This window comes from Pituophis catenifer, unplaced genomic scaffold, assembly GCF_029215685.1.
Source record: "Pituophis catenifer annectens isolate HBS135680 unplaced genomic scaffold, rPitCat1.0.hap2 SCAF_4, whole genome shotgun sequence".
NCBI lineage: Eukaryota > Metazoa > Chordata > Lepidosauria > Squamata > Colubridae > Pituophis > Pituophis catenifer.
The window spans coordinates 84,908,981-84,932,351 of NW_027256884.1; the positions used below are offsets into that span (position 1 = coordinate 84,908,981).

The 23,371-nt window shown below is 34.2% G+C and overlaps 1 protein-coding gene across 1 annotated transcript in view; it reads left to right on the forward strand.

The window, feature by feature from the left end:
• The first annotated feature begins 8,015 nt into the window (after nt 1-8,015).
• SAMSN1 (SAM domain, SH3 domain and nuclear localization signals 1) overlaps nt 8,016-23,371 on the forward strand; it is a 59,760-nt gene continuing 44,404 nt past the window's right edge. Inside the window, exon 1 of the mRNA XM_070943584.1 lies at nt 8,016-8,336. Coding sequence (XP_070799685.1) covers nt 8,016-8,336 — 321 coding nt within the window. The remainder of the gene's footprint in view (nt 8,337-23,371) is intronic.

Below are 23,371 nucleotides of genomic sequence, written 5' to 3' on the forward strand. Positions count from 1 at the left end.
AACAAATTGATAGCAGAAGACAATTCAAGAAAAAATCGTTTCAGTAACCAAACAGAACACAAATCTTTTAGGAAAGTAGTCTTTCAAGATAAATATAATGAGGCCTTTAGATGCCACAATTGTGGATCCAGGGAACACAGTAGAAGAGACTGTCCCAAAGTCCCAAGGGAAAGACATAGGCCAGAATACAGGAGCAAATACAATTACAGACAATCTTCCACAGATAGACACAAATATAGAAGTCCACCAAATTACAGAGAAAGTAGAGGGGGTAGAGAAAATTCAAAAGAGAGAAAATCTGGGTCACTAAATGGGCTAAATAAACAAGACAGCACCAGAACACAACAAGATGAGAACAATAATTGGCTTATTGATTCTGGTGCAACAAATCACACCACTAACAACAAAAGTATATTATCTTCATTTACAGAAGATAAGTTTGTGATAAAGGTAGCTAATCAAGAAAAGGTTCAAGTATTAGGCAGAGGAAATGTGACCTTGCCTGGTTTAGGGAAAATAGAGGGGGTATTATTAATCCCAGAAATACCTCACAACATACTGAGTGCCATAAAACTAAGCAGAGAATCTGACATCAATATAGTTTTCTCAAAGGGGAAAGCAACTATAGAAAAGAACAAAACAAATGTAGGCACTGTGATGATAAAAGGGGGTCTACCCTATCTGATAACCAAAGAAAGATGGTTACATAACATTGATTCAAATATGGAAGATTGTATTGAAGCAGATGATGAAAATGTCAGTAACAGTGACAATGATAAATGTAAAATAACTCATGATAACAAAAATACACACAATGAGAAGAAACCAAAAATAGGTAAACCAATTCATGATGAGTGTGCTCACATCTTACATAGGAAGTTAGGACATGCAAGCTTTCCTGTAGTACAAAAAATGACTGAACACGCAGAAGGTGTCAAAATAAAAAATTGTGAAAATTATTTGGAATGCTCAGTATGTAAATCCACCAAACTAAAAACCAGTCCCAGACCAAAAAAATCTAACAGATCAACCAACAATATTTTTGATTTGGTACATATGGACTTAGTTGGTCCATTAACTCCATCAATTACCTATAGAAAACGTTACTTCCTAACAATAGTGGATGATTACAGTCGCTATGGTTTTGTTTACACATTAAAGCACAAGGATGAAACCTTTCAGAAATTTAAGGAATTCTACAAACGCATAGAAACACAACATAATATTAGAATAAAACAAATTATGACAGATAGGGGATGTGAATTCATGTCTAAAGAATTCTCCCAATGGTTAAAGGATAGAGGGATGCTACATTTCACGTCCAATCCATTTTCTGCATTTCAAAATGGGATTGCAGAGAGAAAGAATTCCACACTACAAACCATGATTAGATGCACATTAGAGGATGCTGGTTTAGGCAAACAATTTTGGTCAGAAGCCTTACATTATTCAAATTACACTCAAAATAGGACATGGTCCAGTATTGTGAATAAGACACCATATGAGGTGATGTACAATAGAAAACCCAAATTAGCACACATGCACATATTTGGAGTTACTGCAGACGTACACATACCTAAACAATTGAGGAGAAAGGGAGAAAACGTATCCAGGAGATTAAGATTCATGGGATACGAAACTGGAACCAAAGGGTACAGATTCATTGATAATAATAACAAATTTATAGTATCCAGAACAGCTGTGTTCCATGAGCAGGCCAATTGGTCTAAATTGCACCTTAATGAAATATTTCCTAATAAAAGCAAAGATAATATATCTTGCGAGGAAGGAACAACAGAAATTCAAAGTATTAACAAAAGTAAGAACAAAACCAAAACTTGGACAAACAGTCAGCATAAAATAAAGACAGACACATTAACAAAAAAGGAAGCTAGATTTTTGCATGACAACCATAGCAAACCTGAAAGAAATATTAGAAACAATAGAAACCAAATACCAAATAAATACAAAGATTACATAATGCATATGGATAGAGAACAAATAACACCTAATACATATGAGGAAGTATTGAAACTTCCCCGTGAAGAAAGAGAAAAATGGGAACTAGCTATGGAAAAAGAGATGGAAAGTTTACAAGGATTAAATGTATTCACACCTGCGATCGCACCTAAGGATAAAACAATTATAGGTACCAGGTGGATTTATAAAATTAAGAATTTAGAAGGAGGTAATACCTTATACAAGGCCAGACTAGTTGCACAAGGTTATGCACAAAAATATCCAGAAGACTATACTGACACATATTCACCAACAGTGAGAACAGAGAGTGTCAAAACAGCTCTTGTAGTAGCATCTGCACTCAATCTGGACGTGTTTCAATATGACATACAGACTGCATACTTACATGCAAAATTAGATAAGGAAATATATGTAAGAGCACCACACAGTCAATACACTAATAAGAACGAAATTTGGTTATTAAATAAGAGTCTGTATGGATTGAAGCAATCTGGAAAAAGATGGTACGATTGTTTGGTAAAAGTACTTAAAACCATGGATTTCAACGCCACCACTGCTGATAACTGTTTCTTTGTAAAAAAGAGTAATGATCATATTGAATTTGTATTAATTTATGTGGATGATATTTTATATATTGGAAAGCATAAAGAGAGCAGGGAAATCTTTGTAAATAAGTTAAACGAACACTTCTCATTGAAATCACTAGGTAGAGTGAACAAATACCTTGGTGTACAAATTAACAAAACAAAAAGGGGATTCAAACTTACTCAGAAAGATAAAATCATTGAACTCCTAAACAAATGTAACTTAAATAATGCCAAGACATGTGACACACCTATGCAAACTGATTTTCTCAGAAACATTGATGAATCTTCCCCTGAGTTTAAAGACAACACATTTTACAGATCAGTTATAGGTTCACTCCTTTATATATCCAATTGGACTAGGCCAGATATTGCATTACCTCTCAATTTATTGTCAAGATATGTTAGCAGACCAACCTTGTATCATTGGGAAGCTGTCAAAAGAATTTTAAGATATCTAAAAAGTACATTAGATTTTTGTTTAATATTGGAACCCAATAATGACAAAGAACCAAAAATTACTTGTTATGCTGATGCAGATTGGGCTGGTGATACATCATGCAGAAAGAGTACCTCTGGTTATGTTTTTCTATTGAACGATTGTCCAGTTTACTGGTATACTGGTAAACAAGAACTGGTAGCCACTTCTACCACAGAAGCGGAATATGTTTGCTTGTCTAAAGCTGCAAATAACCTTGTATGGTTCAATGATTTGATCACAGATATTTGGAAGAAACCTACTTTACCATTTATTATGCATGAAGACAATAAAGCGGCCATTGAAATATCTAGATCCGATGCAATTGGACAAAGGTCCAGGCATATTGATATAAAATTTAAGCACGTGAGACAACTATCTCAAGACGGATTCATCAAAGCAATACATTGTGATACTTCTGAACAATTAGCTGACATATTAACAAAACCCTTACCTTCTAAACAACACAAATATTTAACTTCTAAATTATATGTATTATATTGTCCTGAATCTGAATGTAACTGGTGTTGTATAACGAACCGGCATTTAGAGGGGGATTTGTCAGATGTAAATGCCTTATTCTCTAATGTGTAAATAATGTATATATGGAACATCAGGGGTTAACTTATTCTTTGGACTTTAATGTATTCATAATTTACCACTCCCATTCCTGGCTCCACCCCTTGTATATATAAGGAGCCATCCTCCCCATTTTCATTGCTTCTATCTTGAATATTCAGCGAATATAGAATGCCTATTATGATTAAAGAGAAATATATTTAAATCTCTAACTTCTATTATCTTTATTGAGTCTGATCCTGAAAATATTGCAACAATATATTTCCTCACAATAACCATTTGTAATTTTTATCCCTCATGGACAGAAAAAAACGAAGATTTTCTTACAGGAGAAAAGTCTTATCTACTACAAGAACCAAGGAAAGAAGAAACAGCATGCCACGTAAGTCCTTTGTCTTAATTAGGTTATATCTTTAAGATTTTTTTTCTCTCTTTAAGAAAATTGGAACTTTCTGAAATGTGATGATTTTCTGCAATGTGAAACAATACTGTATTTAATAATGGGGTTATGTGACTGATGTGCAGTCAAGATTTGGATGTGAAATGAAACTCACAAATTTATGGCCTTTTTAAAATTACCTGCTCCAATTTTAAAAGAATACTTTCCCTCTTTGCCGGATATATGCCTTGCAGTATCTACAGCAGGCAGAGGTGGTGGCAATGCAATTAGGGTGTTGGATCTGCCTATTGCTATTAGTCGCTTTAAACTGCTGTAGCCATGCCCTCTCTCTGTAAATTCCTCAATATTGTTTCCTAGGGCCATACTATGTTTGGCAGTAGAATTGTATGATTCTTCCAAATAAGCTCTTTGTTAGTTTACTTCATTAAAGTAGCCCAACTTTTTTTTCCAGGTTTTTTTGTAAGGGGGGGGGGAAATGTCATTGCTTTAAGGAATCCATTTGTGTAACGTAAGGCTTTATGGGCTACCATGAGCAGAAGGTTCTGTGCAGATATGATTTCTGAAGCATTTTTTCTTAATTATTTTGAAAAGCCTCAGACCACTTGTCATAAATCAAGATACTGGCAGGCTTTCTTGATTATATTGGGTGCATATGTTGGTTTTTAGTAAGATTGTAAATAAACTTAGAAATGAGTTTTTGGACAAAACAGTGATCTGTTTACAGGCAGCAAAGTAAGAGGGCAGGACAACAAACAAGGCAGAATCAACCCTCTTATCACATTTGGCTACTGTGCTGCTGCTGCTTTCCTAACTGGAATCACAGGCTGTAAGGCAACATGCCAAGTGCAATTTGGAAGATGATCAGACTGGAAGTGGACATCAGATTGAGGCAGGAAAGTAAATGGATTAGGTTGGGACAGCATTGGCTTGTGAGTGGTGATTGCCAATGTGTGGCAAGCATTAATCTTATTTAGTGAGATCCTTTCTTTTTATATGGATTTCAAGTTTTGCATGCAGCCTTTTAAAAAGATATAAACTGGGGTGCCATTAAATCAGTATGCTGGAATTTCAATCTTGCACACTCTGAGTTGGTGTATATGTTTCCAAAATGTTTTTCAACACTTATAAACATATGCTGTGTCTCTAGGCACTCTACACTAATTAATCCACTAGTATGAGAAATTAAAGAACCCTGATCCTAGGGTCTCTGTATAATAATATAGAAGTAATTAACAATTCATCAGTTTGAGAACATTAAGGAACAAAGTGGCACAAAATAAACGGGTACTGTTACTGATGATACTATTATTAATAATACAGAAATTTATGGAGGTATGAGAAAAAGGTACTGGGGGTTCATTTCCTTACCATTTTTCTTCCTGACCTATTTGGTCAATTATTATATAGATGTTACAATTACAAAAGTAACAATAATATAACTAGAGAAATCTGACATTGACTGCTGTAGATTTGGAAGGCATCTGGACATATCCTCAATAGGTTCTAAATAGGCCTACTGTAACTTTACATTATTATTACATTATTATCACTCATTAATGGAAAAGTGAAATATAAGTAAAACTAATTAATTAAAAATTGTTGCAAAGCAACTGTTGTACAACTCTTCACATGATTTCTGCAAAATTATACAGCCATGAAAACTTCAAATAACTGCTTTATATTATGATGATTATGGCGCAGCAAAATGTTTAATGGTTGGCTTAATTCAATATAAGCCTTTTCCAATTATGATTTCCTGAAACTGAAATAATTCCTTGTTTCCCAATATGGAAAATAAAGCAGAACATCTCACAAATATTTTAATAGGCTAGGAAGAAAATATTTCCAGAGAAATGGGAAATTACCACACATATCTAAAGAAATATTCATTTATTATTCTGAAAGTGCTGTTTCAAAGAAAAAAGTCATAATTTGACAATCATCTAAACATCCAACTGTTGGATGTTTAGATGATTGTTTTGAAGCCCTTCCAGAAGGCCAACAGCATAACTCAGTTTAGGAGGAATGATGTTGGATAGGATGAGGGCTATGGCAGAAAATGATTTCCTCTTAGAACTCACCGGACAAAACTTCTTGTGACAGGATTCACAACATGTGTCTCCTGCCAGATCTGGTGGGACAGGTAGATGTCATTGGGGAGAGGCTGTCCCTCAAATAACCTGTTTCCATGCCATGTGGGATTTAAAGGTCATAATCAGCACCTTAAATAGTTAACCAATTCAGTGCATGAAACAGAAGATTAACAGGTACCGTTCTTGAAGCATGTGATGTTTTGGGAGCATACATTATTTAACAGTGCCTCTGTATTTTTCACCAGCTAACGCTTCCAGATACTTTTCATGTAATCCCAAATAACATGCATTATAGTAGTCCATGTGGGAAGTGAATAGGACCTGAGTGACCAGAAGTAGAGCTACCAATCTATGAATGCCTTTAGTGGTCATTTCACAGCAGAACTTGCTCTGACACTTGGAAAATTACATTAATCCACATAGAAATAAGATTCACGGGACTTCATATTTTTCTACAAAGGTGTTTTTAGATTTCTTTTTTGCAGTTAGTTTCAAGCAATCCTGGGCTTAGTGCAGTAGTGAGCAAGCTGAATTAATTATATGTAGGAAATTATATGTAGGAAATCTTTCCTTCTTAAAAACTTGGAAGAAAAAAACCCTACTTAAATATGAATTTATTAATTTAGGTTATAGATTCAGATGAAAATCAAGCTGAAACAATGGGAACCTTGAAACGGTTACAGAAGTTAGTTCGAAATAAGAAAGACAGTACGCACAGTTTGGATGACATCAAGCATATATTATCATACAGTAAGTAAAATGATTTAATTTCAATCTATGAAATTAAATGTATCCATAAAACTCATTTCTATATTCAACACAACTTTAGAATATAGCTTCCAACCTATGGACACAGTTCAAATAAAACGTTAAGCAACCAATAAGATTTATGCGTTTTTGTTAAAAAAAGAAAAATAAAGAAGATGCATCCAAAAGTCTTTCTGTCTACAAATAGGCATACAATTTTGAGAAGCTAACAACAACAAAATCCAAGCATTCTCGTCGCAGATTTACAAACTAGGTATATTATGCAAGAAATTATAATTTAGGAATAAATATATTATTTATTTTACAGGATTTATACATTGGTCCAGTCAAAACTGATTCTGAGCTGTATTTCCTCTCTATAACTTTGATTAAAATACTGAATTTAATCAGCAAATCAAAACCATAGCATCAGAACATAAGATTCTGGGAGTAATTGCAATCAATCATCAACCACCAATTAAACTTTAAAACACTGTGTTGAGTAGCACCAAGTAAACTTAAAGTACTGTACATGCAGACAATAAATTTTTCAACAGAACAACATGTGTGTTATTGCAGAAAATATCTGCACTGATATTTTCAATTTAGTTTTGTGGAACTGACATATCTTTTCACTTTTATGATTATCAGTCATCCATGTAAAGATTTTTATGTAACCTAGATATGCAAGTTGAAATCTTTAGTTAGTCTTCTGGTTGAACCTTTTCAACTTGTCTGCTTGTATCTCTAGCAATGATTTAATTATATTTTACTGTTTAATAGGGTACATTAATCTTTTTTAAATATATAATTGATATTTATGTTTTTATCCAAGTTACTGTATATTGTCTTGGTAACATCTGAGAATAGGTAAGATATAACTATTATCATTCAATTAATGATGAGGTTTAGATGTTCTCTGAAATGACCAGATTTTTATTATTTTATTCTTTATGTGTTTTTTTTAATTTTATTACTTTTAAAATGTATCTGTTCTTGCAGAAGACAAGTATATTAAATAAATTAACTAAGTAAGTATGTAACAATAAATAAATAAATAAAGCATTATTATTATTTTTAAATATTCTTTTCAAGATATATCACCACAAGATCCTGGATTCTCTGAAGGTGAAGATGAAGCTCCAATTTCATGTATGAAATTAACAAAATATCAGGACAAAAAAATACTGAAAGAGAGCTCAAGATTAAAGGCAGACATTGAGCCTAGAACAGATCTTATCTCAGCATTGCTGGATACAACTTACATTTCTGGAATTAACAACCTAGGAAATAATGACACCTGTTCTGAAATGGAATTTCAGCTCTGGAGTGAGTGGAAATCTTTCCCAGATACTCAGCTGAGTCCCTATGATTTCTTCACCACAAGGATAGAAGAATGGGGGAAATGTACTTGTTGTTCACATCAACCACAACTTACAAGCTCTGTCACAGATATGGATCTCCCAAATTCATGGGTAAGTTTACAAATATGTAGATAGTTTTATTTTTCATTGTTTATTAGCATGGATGTCCCTTAAATCAGAGAAATATCAATCATATATATATATGTGTGTGTGTGTGTGTGTGTGTGTGTGTGTGTGTGTATAATGATGCAATATTAATACAATAATGTTAAAATTAATAACATTAAGAATTACAATTAAAATCTTCAGGCTTAGAAAATAGTTATGATTCCCATACATCAACAGGAACATTATCCCAATTACCTGCACTCTATGCTACTTGTGTATAAAACCTGTTTAGAAATGTCTATGGAGATTCTCAGTCATCCAGGTTGTCCCAAAAGGTGTTTTTTCAAGAGGCAACTGAACTTTCTGGTTTTTCTTTGAAGACATTTTGCTTCTCATCCAAGAAACTTTTTCAGCTCCATTCCCCACCATCCAGTCATAGCGGAAGAAGCTTCTTGGATGAGAAGTAAAACGTCTTCAAAGAAAAACCAGAAAGTCCAATTAGCTCTTGAAAAAACACCTTTGGGACACTTACATAGAAAGCACAAAAATAAGGGCCTTTTCCTCCATTTTTCCCCCAACAAGTGTCATATGCTTGGGATAAGAGATAGCAACTGGCCCAGTCACCTAATGAATTTACATGGGATAATTTTGAATTTGGGTCTTCGCCATTTTAGCTTGAACATTTCAGTCACCACATTACATGCATATCATCCTGAGCAGACTATTTTATATAACCATTCAAATGCTCATTATCATATGGTGTCAAGTGAGTTTTATCTGCCTTCAGCCTATATTGTATTTATTTTTGTACAAAAATTCAAATATATTTCTTTCTCAAGCAATATTTGTCAAATAAATATACCAAGGCTGAGAGCATATTTTTGAACGGAAATAGATACCAAGAACCATCATTGCCATATCAAAGGAATACTTATGGCTGGTTTTAGCAAGATAGAAGAAACAATTAACAGAAGCAATAATAATAAATTGGGAGAGTGTATATAATACCAGTATTAGGTTTCATTCTCCAGTTTCACTGTTATTTTTCCCTTGTTTAGTTATATCATGTATGTTGTAGACCAGTGATGGCTAACCTTTTTGCCATCATGTGCCAGGAGTAGGGGGGAGGGGGATAATGCACACGCATGCCCACACCCATAATTCTATGCATCCCACCCCTGCGCATGCACACACAACCCCCCCCCTCCGCTCCTGGCATGCAATGGCACAGTGGGCCTGGTAGGCCCAGTTTTCTCTCTCCCCAGGCTCCAGAGCCTTTCTAGGAGCTTGGGGAGGGCAAAAACACCCATCCAAAACCACCACCCCAGAGGCCCTCCAGAGGCCGGAAATGGCCCATTTGCCAACTTCCAGTGGGACCGGAAGGCCCGTTTTTTGCTTTCCCCAGCCTCCAGAGCCTTTCTAGCAGCCTGGGAAGGGTGAAAATGGCCTTCCCCACCCACCCATCCCCAGACGCCCTCCGAAGGCCAGAAATGGCCTGTTTGCCGACTTCCAGTCCCACCATAGGTTCGCCATCATGGTTGTAGACCAAGTAAAAAATGGCATGTTTCCTCTATTTCCATCATGCAAATACATATCTGGGGATAATTTGTGCAGATTCTCAGTATGAAAAGAGACGTTGTAAAAGGCCAGTAAAGAACTAACCTGGTCACAAACAGAGAACTCAAAATCACAGTTTATATTATAGAACATAAAACTGTATTAACTAAGCAGGCAAATTAAATGTTTATTTTGAAAGATTGACTGCAAAGATTTCCACAATTTATTCCCAGCCTTAAAAATAATGTACTGTTGAGGTGTCCTGTTAGTTTTTGTTTGATTTTAATTCTAGCAACAGAATATCCACAATATTAAAATAACTTCAAATTTAAGCCATTATTAGACAATTAGATTTGTTTTTCCTATGTATTTTGACTTAATATATAGTCAGAAATTAATTGAATTGTTCCATCAGGAGGTAAACAAACAGTAAAAATTGTCAATGAACTGGTACCCAAAGGTACCTGTAGCTTTTCTTATCATCATTAGTGAGATAAGAGGCATCAAAATGTAATAAATAAATAAAAGTAATAATAAATACTTTCATGATTAAAATAGCCTTATGGAAGTAATACAAACCATTGAATTATTTATGTATTTATTTATATTAAACTTGTATACTGCCCAATTCCCAATAACTCTGGAAGGCTCCGAACAATCAAAATGAAGCAATAACAATAAAGCCAATAACAAAGACGGGAAAAAAATGATAGCAACAGTAGAGTGGGCACCATCTGAATTTTGGAGAATCCAAATTCGAAGGCATTTGTTAATTTCATTTTGAACAATATTTTGATGTTCCATCATACATTTTTTGGTGTACATGGGACAGATCTGGTAGACAGGCCCATGATTTCATTGGGAGCTAGTTATAAGAGATATTCCTTTGTCTGATGTTAAAATGTGTTAAGTCTACTTTAGGGAACTATTCCATGATAATCTTATTTCTGGCAGCACTGGATTTCTTGTGGATCAGAAGTATTTGTTACAGAGCATTTGAGATAGCTCTGGAGGAAGACAGAAGGAAGAACAAACAAATTTGTTTCATTACCACTAAAATGTAATATTCTCATATGTTTTTATATATCTCTGTGTGTGTGTGTGTGTGAGAGAGAGAGAGAGAGAGAGAGAGAGAGAGAGAGAGATCAACTGAAACTCAGTTTATCACAATGAAGTATTTAATGTCATGACAATTGAACACTGTAATATTCTGATATTAAAAGAACTAATTCAGTTTGAACTGTTTACTATAGAAAATGGCTCTGGAAAAAAAGAGATTGCTAACAACAGATTCAGTTTCTCTATTAATCAGAATATGTGTTTGACTTGATTCTAGACTGAGATGGGTAATGTCACATTCACAGCTCTAATTCCTTGACCATTAAACACTTTCTCAATTCTACAAAATTTATTATGTCTTACCTATGAATGCTTTACATAGTTCATTTATGAAGTTGGAAGGACTCCATTTTCTTGGCTATTCTAGGAAAAAAATTTGTTTTCAACTTTATGAGGTTTTTTTATTACCTTATGTATAATTATAAGTCATATTAATCATTTAATGTATTTTTAAAAGTCAGTACTAGAAAAAAAATCAGATTATGCTTATGAAATGATAAATCCATTGTTAAATGGATAAATCCATTGATAAAATATATGTGTACATATATTTTGCTATTAGAGTTATATGGCAGTGCTCTGATTTCCAAATGTACCATCAAATTTAGAATTGTGGGCAAGGTTTTCTCCAATACCTAAGAAGGACAAGAAGCATCTCCTTCAGGACAAGACAGTCCTAGAAAAAAATAAAAAAGCTCAACCAGCATTCTTAGTCCAATGTTGTAAAAATCGGTAAGAAGCACAACAGTTCCCGATACTGCTATTATCTTTTTTTATTTCCAGTATATCTGGGCTGACATCTGTTTGGGTCTGAGGCCCAGCAACAGGGAGTTAAAACACATTACAGTGGTGAGAATAGTGTGCTGTGATTCAACAAGCATTTTATTTTACATACTTGTTTAACAATAAAGCTGAAAACTCATGAGAATTGAGTCCTTAAGTTGCTGAGTAATAGAAAACGCATTTGGATAACGTTGCAGGAGGCCTAGCTTGTGTTTAATTTAGCTTTCTTTTTCTTTTTCTAAAAAAGTATTTAGCAAAGATCCTTTTTGAAAGAGAGATAAGTATGAACTGTGGACCTGTTTATTTAGTTCCATACAGTTTTCATCAGTCACTGACAATGCTGAAGTTCAGTTTTGTTGGTGTGAAACAAATCAACCAGTAGTTGCCAAATGTCACTGACTGAACACTTTAGGGAATACACTTATCATTCCTAAAAAAACTCTGTGGCAATTACCAGTGTATGATGCAAATAATTGTGGCATGTGGATAACTGAAAGCAATCCTGACATCCAAAATACATTAAAAATTTAACTTGTCCTGAGCTCAAAGGTGATAAGGAATCAATGCTAGACAGCCAGGGGAAAGAATATAAAAGACTGGTGTTGGGACACCTTTTTGGGAATCTAAACATTACATTTGTTTGGTTTTTCTTCCTGAAATTTTCACTGTAACTACTGTTTTAAGCCAGTCATAGACACATTAGTTAATTGACACTGTTGGTAAGCAGATTTAGTTTACTTATTTACATTAGCCATAGATATTTAAAAACTACTGCTATCACATTTGGAGATAGCTTTGGAAGATCTATGATATGTTTGTCACTTATGAGTAGCCAAAAATCTCTAGTGGCAATTATCTCTTAATCTAACTTTCAGTGTATCTATTTTAGAGCACTACAGAAAGAAGAAGGAAGTTGTTTCAATTTGAACAGCTACACTGAAGTGAACTAAAATTTTAATTTTTCTAACATCCATCACTCACTGTATTTGCCATTTGTATGTAATAGTACAGTATTCAGGGAAAAATGTTCATGTAGCCTTACCAGAGGTGTTAATGCTATTTTCATTTCAGAAGTGTAAGGATTTAGAAAAAAACACATTAAAACAGACAATGTTTTATATATATACTATATGCATATGAATTGGAGAGAGAAAGAATTAAAAAACCTAATCTATGTATGTTGGTGACATTTTCTGAGTGAATCCATAATATTACATAAACTTTCAACTCTTGAGCAACCTTTCAATCAATATTTTGCATTCAATTCTTCTTTTTAAAACCATTTGAAAATTAAAAATATAGTTTCTGAACTATCAGAAGTAAATTATTTTCTAAACTATTAGAATTCATTCAGAATCCCTGTTGAAACAAATTGTGTACTTGTGATATTACTAGTATTAGTAGTTTAACTCTGGAATTTTCTACAACTAGTGCAGAGGTTAATCTTTCAAGGACAAAGAGATAATCAGGTCAGCCTTCAAACTGCTATAATTTTTCTGATGCATGAAGAAACAGAATAGATATGGATGGGCACTATATCTCCTGAAATGGCCTCTTTCTTCCTATTTAACAATAAATAATCTGGTGAAAGGAACTCATGTATAAGTCTACATATGAATGTCATTTTTGTTAATCATACAGATATTAACGGTGCACAGAAAAAGAAGTAATCTTTGAATGATCAGAGATTCTTTCCTGGTTACACTTTCCTGTTAAAATACTGGAACATGGAATGGACATTTAGATTTGGAGTTCTTAATGTCTTTAAACTCGGAATGTATATTTTCAAATTGTACAATAAATGTGTACAAATAGTCTTCTCTTTGCATTTATTCTGGTTATTTTGTTGTCAGGTCTCTACATAGGCTTTTCTTACTGACTTATTCCTATGTATGAGAATGAGTTATTTTGTCTTCTAAGAATTTCATTTGTGACTCATTTCAAAAATACAGGATAGATTATTACGTCTATTACCTACAAGTGAAATCTTAGGAAAGTTTGGCTAAAGAATGAAGCCTGAATGCACATTTCTGCTCATCCTAACTCATCCTCCAAATAATTATAATTGGTTTACAAGTTTTGGGTTATAATTTCTGTCTAGTTGTACATATAAACTGTTTTAAGACAATGCAGAAGGTGTGAATTAATAATTATGTGATAGATTTTTGTTTAGATTTTCAGATCTGCATAGAAAGAAAATGAGGTGGGGAAGATAATGTCTTTGATTTGACTAACAATTGACTTAAGTTCTTATTGGTGTATATAAAATCTATACACACTCAAATTTTTGTGTATAAACACTAATGATGCATGATAGTACATTGAAAAATACACTTTATTTACTAAATTTATATGCCATTTATCTCCCCAACAAGCCAATTTTACAGCTCTCCCAACAGTACTTAAACAGTGTAGTTCAACTATGCAATTTTTTTACTTTTTTCTGAAGTCAGTATTAGCCTGAAAATATATATATTACAAATAAAGGTACCAATGAATTTTATGTATTTTATGGGAAGAGATCAAAGCAGTTCTTATTAGTGCAGGATACTATAAACAAATAATAGCAAACATTGACTGAAATGTAAAAGGAGATATTTTTTAAAAAAGTCTAACATTTTCTCATTGTTCTTCACTGTATTAAAAATATTTGCTTATTTGTAATCTCCTTTCAGACAAAAATGAATATTTTTAATTTTTTGCATGGCTTATGAATACATTTGCACATAGATACACATTTCTGTGCAGGACTTCAGCATGAAGATTTAAATAAAGGGGGGGTTGGAAACTGTACATTCTGAATACTCCATCATCCTATCTTCCACTGTGGCAAATTAAGGAAGTCAAGCACAAAGCTAACTCTTGTTCCTTCTTAATAACCGAGACTAACATATTTTTAAAAATTGAATTTAAATATATTAGTTATAATCTTGAAAATAAAACGTGCTGATTGTAGATTGCTGTTCTACATGAACGATAAAGTTGTTAAAATGGACCTCTGATTCCTTAACTGATCACATTTCCATTAAATGCTGCCTGTACAGATGCAGCCAACTGTTGTTAAAGTTATCCTAAAACAAATGTTGCAGTGCAAGTATTGAAGTTGAAAGGTTAGTGTTGATCAAGTACCCTAAGCTTCTATTTCTTCACCCATTTCTTTTTTTACTTCTCTTTTTGTCTTCCTTCCTGTCTTGAATATATCAACTGAAGATCTTGACAGAGCTGAGCCACAACCTAAATAGAATAAGGAAGCTTTATTTAGCTGATTGAGCTATGTGTATATCATTTAGTAGTGTTTTGGGTCTGAGAACAAACAAGCAACACTTACCTTGTAACATTTAATAAATCTGAATTTTAAGATGTTGAAGAGAAAACCTTCCAATGTTTCAGATAAGGAGAAATCACAAAAAACAAAGGTAAGAAATATTAGCATTTGAAGGCTAAATATCAGATTGGAAATCAGTCCTAAGATATTTGAGATAGTGTAGCTTATATAGTTTTATAATTACAGGCTTCAAAAGCTTTGCACATTTTATTCATTCACTAAGACTATAGATAGGTTCACTGTGTTGATTTTCATGGACTGCTGCTCAGATTAAACTGGGTGGCAAACATCGTTGTGTATTGATAATGTCCTAAAACATATTATTTCATTCTCAAATATCAAGAGAAAAAAATTGCTAGAAATTGTTTTTATTTTTTTCTGCTAAAAGATCGATCTAGTCGAGAAAACGTACAATTGTTTTAATTGAGAGAAATATGTATCTTTGGTTTACAAGTACTAATCTATCATTCAAATGAATATCTTTTTCAAAAACAGGTTTGTGAGGTTGAGTGTTTCTTTCATATAGTCTCTGGAATGACAAAATAGTCATTCTCAGTCCAGCACAAAGATAAAAAAAAAATCTTTACCAAAAACCAATTTTAGTTCAGTACATATTTGATTTCAAACTATTACACATGAAATAAATACAAATCAACATTCTCAATATATTACATATAATAAGCTGATTAATGCAAGAATCTTGGAGTCATACTGACAACTTTTTGTTGTTAGCCATAAACTATATTGTAGATACATATTCTATAAGTAATAACTTCAATCTCCCCTTACTCTCACCCATGGTCTATACATTTTTGTAGGCTAACTTTCTGTGATGCAAATTATCTTATGCAGCAATTTAAAAGCATCAGATTTTTTTCTACCTTCTTAACTCTTACATAGGTAGCTCTTCTGTGTTATTAAACATTAGATTACAAAAAGAATAATTAAACATTGATTTCCAGCCCTATTACAGAAAAGGGACTTACTTTTCCTATTATTATTTATTATTATGCATTCAACTCCATTACTTTATTGAAAAATTTTCAGTCTTGCGTTCAGTCATGGGGAGTAAATCACACTTCAAAGGGTGAATTAGAGGAACATTCTCTCTCTCTCTCTCTCTCTCTCTCTCTCTCTCTCTCTCTCTCTCTCTCTGTGTGTGTGTGTGTGTGTGTGTGTGTGTGTGTGTGTGTGTGTGTGTATGGATGGAAGAAAGACAATGTAGCTGTAGATAAAGGGATGGTATACATATAGATTTATAAAGTTGGCAACTATTCAGAAATTACTGTTAGAAAATATTAGGCAAATTATTAGTCGTGTAAATGGGAACTTTGCCATGAGCTCATTACTCAAGCAGAGTTAGCTAATTTATGTAAACCAGTAAATTTCTGTTTGTTTTATTTAGTTTAATGTTGCTTAACAATAGAGAAGTAGAACTATTATATTCAACAAATGAACAGTATATAAAATCATCTCTTCCCTAGTTTCTTTTCAAAATGTTAGTTTGTTTAACATCCAAATAAATAAATATAAATGTTATATACCCAATATATGTTTATTACTTGTGTATATTTACATTAAATATTTGAAAACTTTTCAAACAAAATTAATTTTATAAAGTGGCGGTATTATATTACTAGTTTCAGATCATTTTGTGCTGATTTTGCTCACTGTATGTAAAATACTCCAGTAAATGGAGTACTGACTGTTTGAGTGGAAAATTCCTCTATGTGTCAAATTGCATTTTGCAATTTTTCTTCTCATGGCAATATTATTACAAGCAAACCATAAAATTGGGAAATATTTAAGTACATGTCTACAGTCATAAAAAGTGTGGGAGAATTTCACAACTTACTTCCTTCTGAATCTGCCCAGCTAGTTAGGGTTTGCACTGTAAATGTTTGTTTGTTTTGGTCCAATAAGCATTATCAAAAATGTCTTTTTAAATTTTGGAATATATAGTTACAATAACTGCTCTTTTATTGTCCTTCTATTGCTTTGTCTCCAATGACTATTTGTTTTTAACTTGCTTTCCTACCTAATATTTTGAATGTTTTCTCAAAAAAAGTCCCTCTTTGTTCAGTGAGATGTACTTCTAGTTAACTATGCATAGCATGGACCCTTAGTGCTTTGTTAATTTAATGCACACAAAATGACAGAGCTTTAGATAAGAAAGTCAGTTCATAGGCTGACGTTTTACACAACAACACAATAAATATAATAAATAAGCACATGCACACTAGAGCAAGCAAGCATGGGTGGAATTGTGAAACAGTTGTATGAAACATTCAGTACTTATGCAAAAGGGAAAAGGGAAATTTGCACTATTTAATGGCATTTGAAATAATTTCTGCCTTAACATCAGTTGAAAATAGAGGCACTTTTTTGTTCTGCATATACTAGAAATACATCATGATATGATATGATAAATATATTACAGAAGCATTTATTAGGGACTAATTTTTAATTAAGGAGAATTCAAGAGAAACTTCTAAACAGTGAGAACACTTAACCAATGGAACAGCTTGCCTTCAGAAGTTATAGGTGCTTCATCCCTGGAGGTTTTTTAAAAAAGACTGGACAGCCATCAGTCTGAAACGGTATAGAGCAGTGATGGCTAACCTTTTTGCCATCATATGCCAGGAGAGGGGGGCGGGGGAGGGTCACGTACGAACGTGCCCTCGGGCATGCACGCACACCACCACCCCGCTCCTGGCACATGATGGCCTGGTAGGCCTGTTTTTCTTTCTTACCTGGTTCCAGATACTCTCTATTTATCTGGGAAGGGCAAAAATAGCCTTTCTCACTCTCTCAGAGGCCCTCCAAAGGCCTGAAATGGCCTATTTCCCAACTCCCGGTGGGACAGGAAGTGGCATTTTTTGCTGTCCCCAGCCTCCAGAGCCTCTCTAGGAGTCTCTAGGAGCCTCTCTAGGAATCTCTAGGAGCCTCTCTAGGAGTCTCTGGAGGCTGGGGACAGCAAAAAAGTCACTTCCTGTCCCACCGGGAGTCAGGATATGGGCCCTTTCAGCCTCTGTAGGGCCTCCAAGGGAGTGGGAAAGGCTGTTTTCGCCCTTCCCAGATAAATAGAGAGGATCTGGAGCCAGGTAAGAAAGAAAAACGGGCCTTCCCCACCCGCCCAGGCCCTCCAGAGGCAGGAAACAACCTGTTTCCCTACTTCTGGTGGGCCCAGAAGGCCTGAAAATCAGCTGGACAGCGTGCGCATGCACCCCAGAGCTGAGCTAGCGTGCCCACTAATATGGCTCTGCGTGCCACCTGTGGCACGCATGCCATAGGTTCGCCCTCACAGGTATAGAGTCTCCTGCTTGAGCAGGGAGTTGACTAGAAGATCTCCAAGATCCCTCCTGGCTCTATATTGATTGATTGATTGATTGATTGATTGATTGATTGATTGATTGATCTAGAGAACTCCACTGTGTTTGGCTAGTCCCACCCTCAGCCACTAGGCAAATTTATTCTCCATACATTTAGTTCTTGACCTATAATATCTCAGTATTGGCTTTTGATCTGACTTTTTCTTCTTGCATAATACAATATTGCTTTTAGCTCTCTTCCCTATATTAATTCATGGGAGAGGTGTATTTTATTATTTATTTTAGTGTGTATGGATTGTAGGCTACAAGTTGAAGGGAAAATGAGAAATACTAATAATTAAAATAAATTAATTACAATGATCAAACATTGTTTTTTTAATATATATATATATATATAAAATGGTAGGTTTATAAGAGCAGTAGCATTATTAATTTCCATTCAGGTAGTCCATCTCTTATGATCATAATGGAGCCTGCCTATTACAGTTGCATGTTGTGTTGTCCATTAAGTGAAGCATCTCACTTAATAACCCTCTCATCCCTGCCATTCCCAATGCATTAAATGAACATGCAAGTTGTTAGGTGAAGCACGGGTGCCTCAGGGGTGGAGGAAGACCTTGGAGGCCTAGCACAGGCACAGGCCCACCTGTCCTGGGACTCCCAAGACCTGCCACCCTGAGGTACCCAGTGGACCACTTATTGTCTTTCAGGATTCCCCCAGACCTTGGTCTGCTCCCAAGCTGGTCATTCAGCCACAAAAGGGAGCCTATAGGCCGAGACTCACTTCCCATCCAGCCACCCAAGAGACTCTTAGAACTTGGCGTGCCCCTCACCCAGCCCCAGGGCCCAGCAGCACTCAACTTTTTGTATTTTGCCAAGGAGCCTGACCGATGTGATGGAATGCAAGGCTCAGGTTTCATGCATAGGCTTGCCAGCCTCATGGAAATATTGTGCTATTTTCTTAACAAACAGTACTTCTCACAAGACTGTAGGGGGTTCTGTTTTTAAGGAGGTTCCACAAACTCCATAAATGGGTTTTCCTGAAAGCCTTATAAATTATTCAAAATAGGAATATGAGCCATGGCCACCTCTACGTTTGAGCAGTAGGTTAGCAACTATAACCCCAAAAATAGTTCAAGATCTTTAAAATGTTATTTAAATGTGTAGTATGTTAAGTACTGTGCTGTTTAATTACAATTTTTCCCAGTAGATTTAATTTTGCAGTAAAATTAATAAAGGATAGAGTTACTTGAAAATAATTAATTCTCCTGCTGGAAATCTTAAAATTGTCCCCATTTTAGATATAAAATTCAGTTTTTCAATTTGTATATATATCTCCTTCTGCCTCATTTTTTTAAAGGTGGTCACTCTCTTCCCAATATATTGTAGATCCCTTTGCAATACAGTTATTAATCAATAGTGGCAAATATCTATAGCTCAGGTGTAGGATGAGGATGAAAGTTCGTTCTCCGAGCTTGTGGATTGTTTTCCAAATGTTTCATTACCAGGCTAGGTAGCATCTTCAGCAGAGTTTAGGGGATGTCAGTGGCAGTGTTCTTCTGTTTATAAGGCGTTTGTATGGTCAGTAGGTCTTGTGATGAGTCAGGTGTGGGTATGTCAAGTGAGGGTCTTGTAATGGGTCTTGTGATAGGTCAGGTGTGAGTCTTCAGTGGGAGTCTTGGGGAGGTTACATCAGGTGAGGGTTGTTGGGAGGTGAAGTGCTGGTTGGGGAGAGCTTGTGTAGGTTGGTTGAGTGCTGTCTCTAGTTAGTGGGTGTGCAGTTGATTTGGATTCTGAGGGTTCGTAGGTTGGTTGTAGGTCAAAATGTCTGTTGATGGAATGTTGAACACTCAAAGCCCTTATAAACAGAAGATCGCTGACATCCCCCAAACTCCACTGGAGATGTTACCTAGCCTGATAACAAAATGTTTGGAAACCAACCCACAAGCTCAGAGAATGAACCTTCACCCTCACGGTTATTAAGCCCTAGAAAAATGCAAACTATGGAAGCAATAATAGATATTAAAAAGTTAAGGAAAAAGCAGCAGAAGAGAGAAAAGTGTATTTAAAGAAAAATACAGGAAATTCAGTACCCTAGTATATTTCTGTATATGAACAATTTTAGAACACAAGAAAGTGTGTTTCTTATGTGTTTTACAATCATTTTAAAGTTCCATAGTTGTTTCAGGATAGATAGTACTGACCCATTCAGCACACTGGAAGATTAGAGCATGTTTAAGATTGCATGCAGGGTATTGACTTATGTCATTTTTTACTCTTAGCAAACACATAGGTAAATTTTCTCCATGCTGATCTATCCCTAACCTGGTCCTTCAAGTGTTTCAAAAGTGCACTCATCACCACTTTATAGGTGATTATAGGTTATAGGTAAAGAAATGCCCTAAGGTTAAATTAACATTGCAAAAAATATGTCAGAAACTTAATTTTAAAAAGGGGAAAGTAAAAACAATCAGTTATTGTTTGTTTTTATATTTTAAAGAAATAAGTATGTTTTCTTCACTTGCATTTTAGTCTAACTGTAATGAATGGTGAAGTGTTGATGATAAACTAACTGTATATTTTTCTACGTGTGAATTCTGTATATTCATGTTTGGTGGTAAAGATGGCAAGAATGTGTGTCATGACATATCTTTAATAAAATCTTCCAAAAAGCATTGCAACTTCAGCACAGCAACCTAAATCAGATAATATCTGATTGTGTAGGCTTGTCTGAGAATTATTTATAACCTGTGGAAACAAGCCTTCACATGCATGGTTATAAGAAGACTGTTTCCTGTACAACCAAAACGAGAACAGGCACTGAAAATGAAGAAAAAAGGGGAGAAATAAAAATATCCCAAATATCAGCAACTTTTCACTTTTGGCTTCAATCCAACATGTTATACAACCTCATACAGGACCCTGGGTATAGGATTTTATTTGAAATGTATCAAAATACGTGAAATACAAAATTGTGGGTTTTTTATTCGCATCTGGGATTTGTTTTCTTCAAAAAAAATTCTGTTTCCTGTACACCACGTAAATTAAACTAGTGAGAACTAATTTTGTCTACAATCTATTATCAAAATATACTGAAGGCATAAGTCTTCCTCTATTTTATTATCTTGGGCATAAATACTTAGATTCAACCAACTAGAAAGCACTCTATCCTCTCATTTATTTCAGTGAGTCTAGGAGCAGTAATGTCTACATTGGATAGTAAGGCTTTTGTTTTATTGATATTAATCCTGTTAATATTTATATTTTCCTCATAAGATTGCATGTTTCTCATGTATTTAAATATGTTCATTTATATACTGGTGATCCTTGTGTTATGTCAGCTCATTCAGCAACAAGCTTGTGATGGTACTTAGTGAGAAGGACTGAATTAATAGTTATATCTAATGTTTTGAGTCATACCAGTTATATCCATTATTATGTAATTATATTCATTGTGTTGCCTTCCAACATATAACAGCAAATAATTAAATTATGAATAGCAAGAGAAAAGATGGAGGACTAGTTCCAAAGTCTATTGTATGTTCAGCCTCTTCCCATTGAGGTCATCACCTGTGCCATATGTATATGCATATACTGTATACAGCTATGTATGCCCTGTTCATAATGTATTCATAAAATACTTTCCTGGGTCAGCCTGGTAAAAAGGCTCTATATGCCACCTTCACAACTGCTGAGCTTTTTGTTGAAAGTGACTTCCTTAGTTAGTAATGGTGGGGGAGGGGTGAGTTGCCTCATTTGCACCATGTAACTCACACTGGCTTCTCCATTCTTCTTTCACAATCCTGATTGAGGAATGATATTTGTACCATTAGTCTCTAATACTGCTGGACGCTGCTAATGGTAATCTCTAAATTACACTAATGTACCATATTAATATATATTGCTGAATATATAACTTAGCACAACATTAGAAATCAGATAAGTTACAACAATTATATTTGGGGTATGTAAGTAATTCAAAATTAGCAGCATATATTCACAACAGAAGTTTAATTAAATTAAGCAAAAATGGCTTCCATGCATACAACAAGACAAATATAAGAATTTAAAGACTATTTTTTCACAACTAAACGATTGACATTCAGAAAAAAATGTTTATAAATTTGCACATCAGTCACAGGATAACAAAGGAGAAGCCAGAAATTAGAATTTATAATGTTTATTTAAAAAAGTTCTAATTATATTTAGATTTTTACATAATAAATAGTGGAGAGTTTAACATTTAGCAGAGAGATTCAAATATATAAGTCTAAATGCTATTGCTATTGCTCTAGCCCAGCACCCTCTTGGTTGTGATTGCTTATATAATTAACAGTTTAAGGATGTTTCAATTATCATAGAGTTCCATAAAATTAAATGTAGAATAAAAAGGGAAACAAGAAACTTAATTCAATATCTTTAGTCTTCTGGCAGTATATATGAAAATAGGTCTTTATTATCAAGTGTAACAATCGGGAATAACTAGAGGAATGCATTAACATGGCATAAACTATATACTATATGCCATATAGTAAGTTCTTAATTAAGGAATTTTTACATAGTAATTTAATTGTCTTAGGTTATTTTTTATCATCACTGATCTTTAGGAAATATATTAAAATATATTATTTTTTAAATTCCTGTAACATACCTATAATTGCAATTTTTACATCAGATATTGTGTCAATTAGCTAACTTTTTTATAATCCATTTTCAACAAGGAATTGGTCTATATGACTCTGGTTTCTTTGGGTCATTCTTTTCTTTATGACTGAGGGTCATGTATACCTCTTTCTATGTTGGTGGCATAACCTTTGTTTCTTTAATTTCATTCATTGTGTTTATTAATGGTTTTAACAGTTCTTCCCCAAGTTCTCTATAATATTTAACTATCAGGCTATCTGGACCTGATGCTTTTCCTT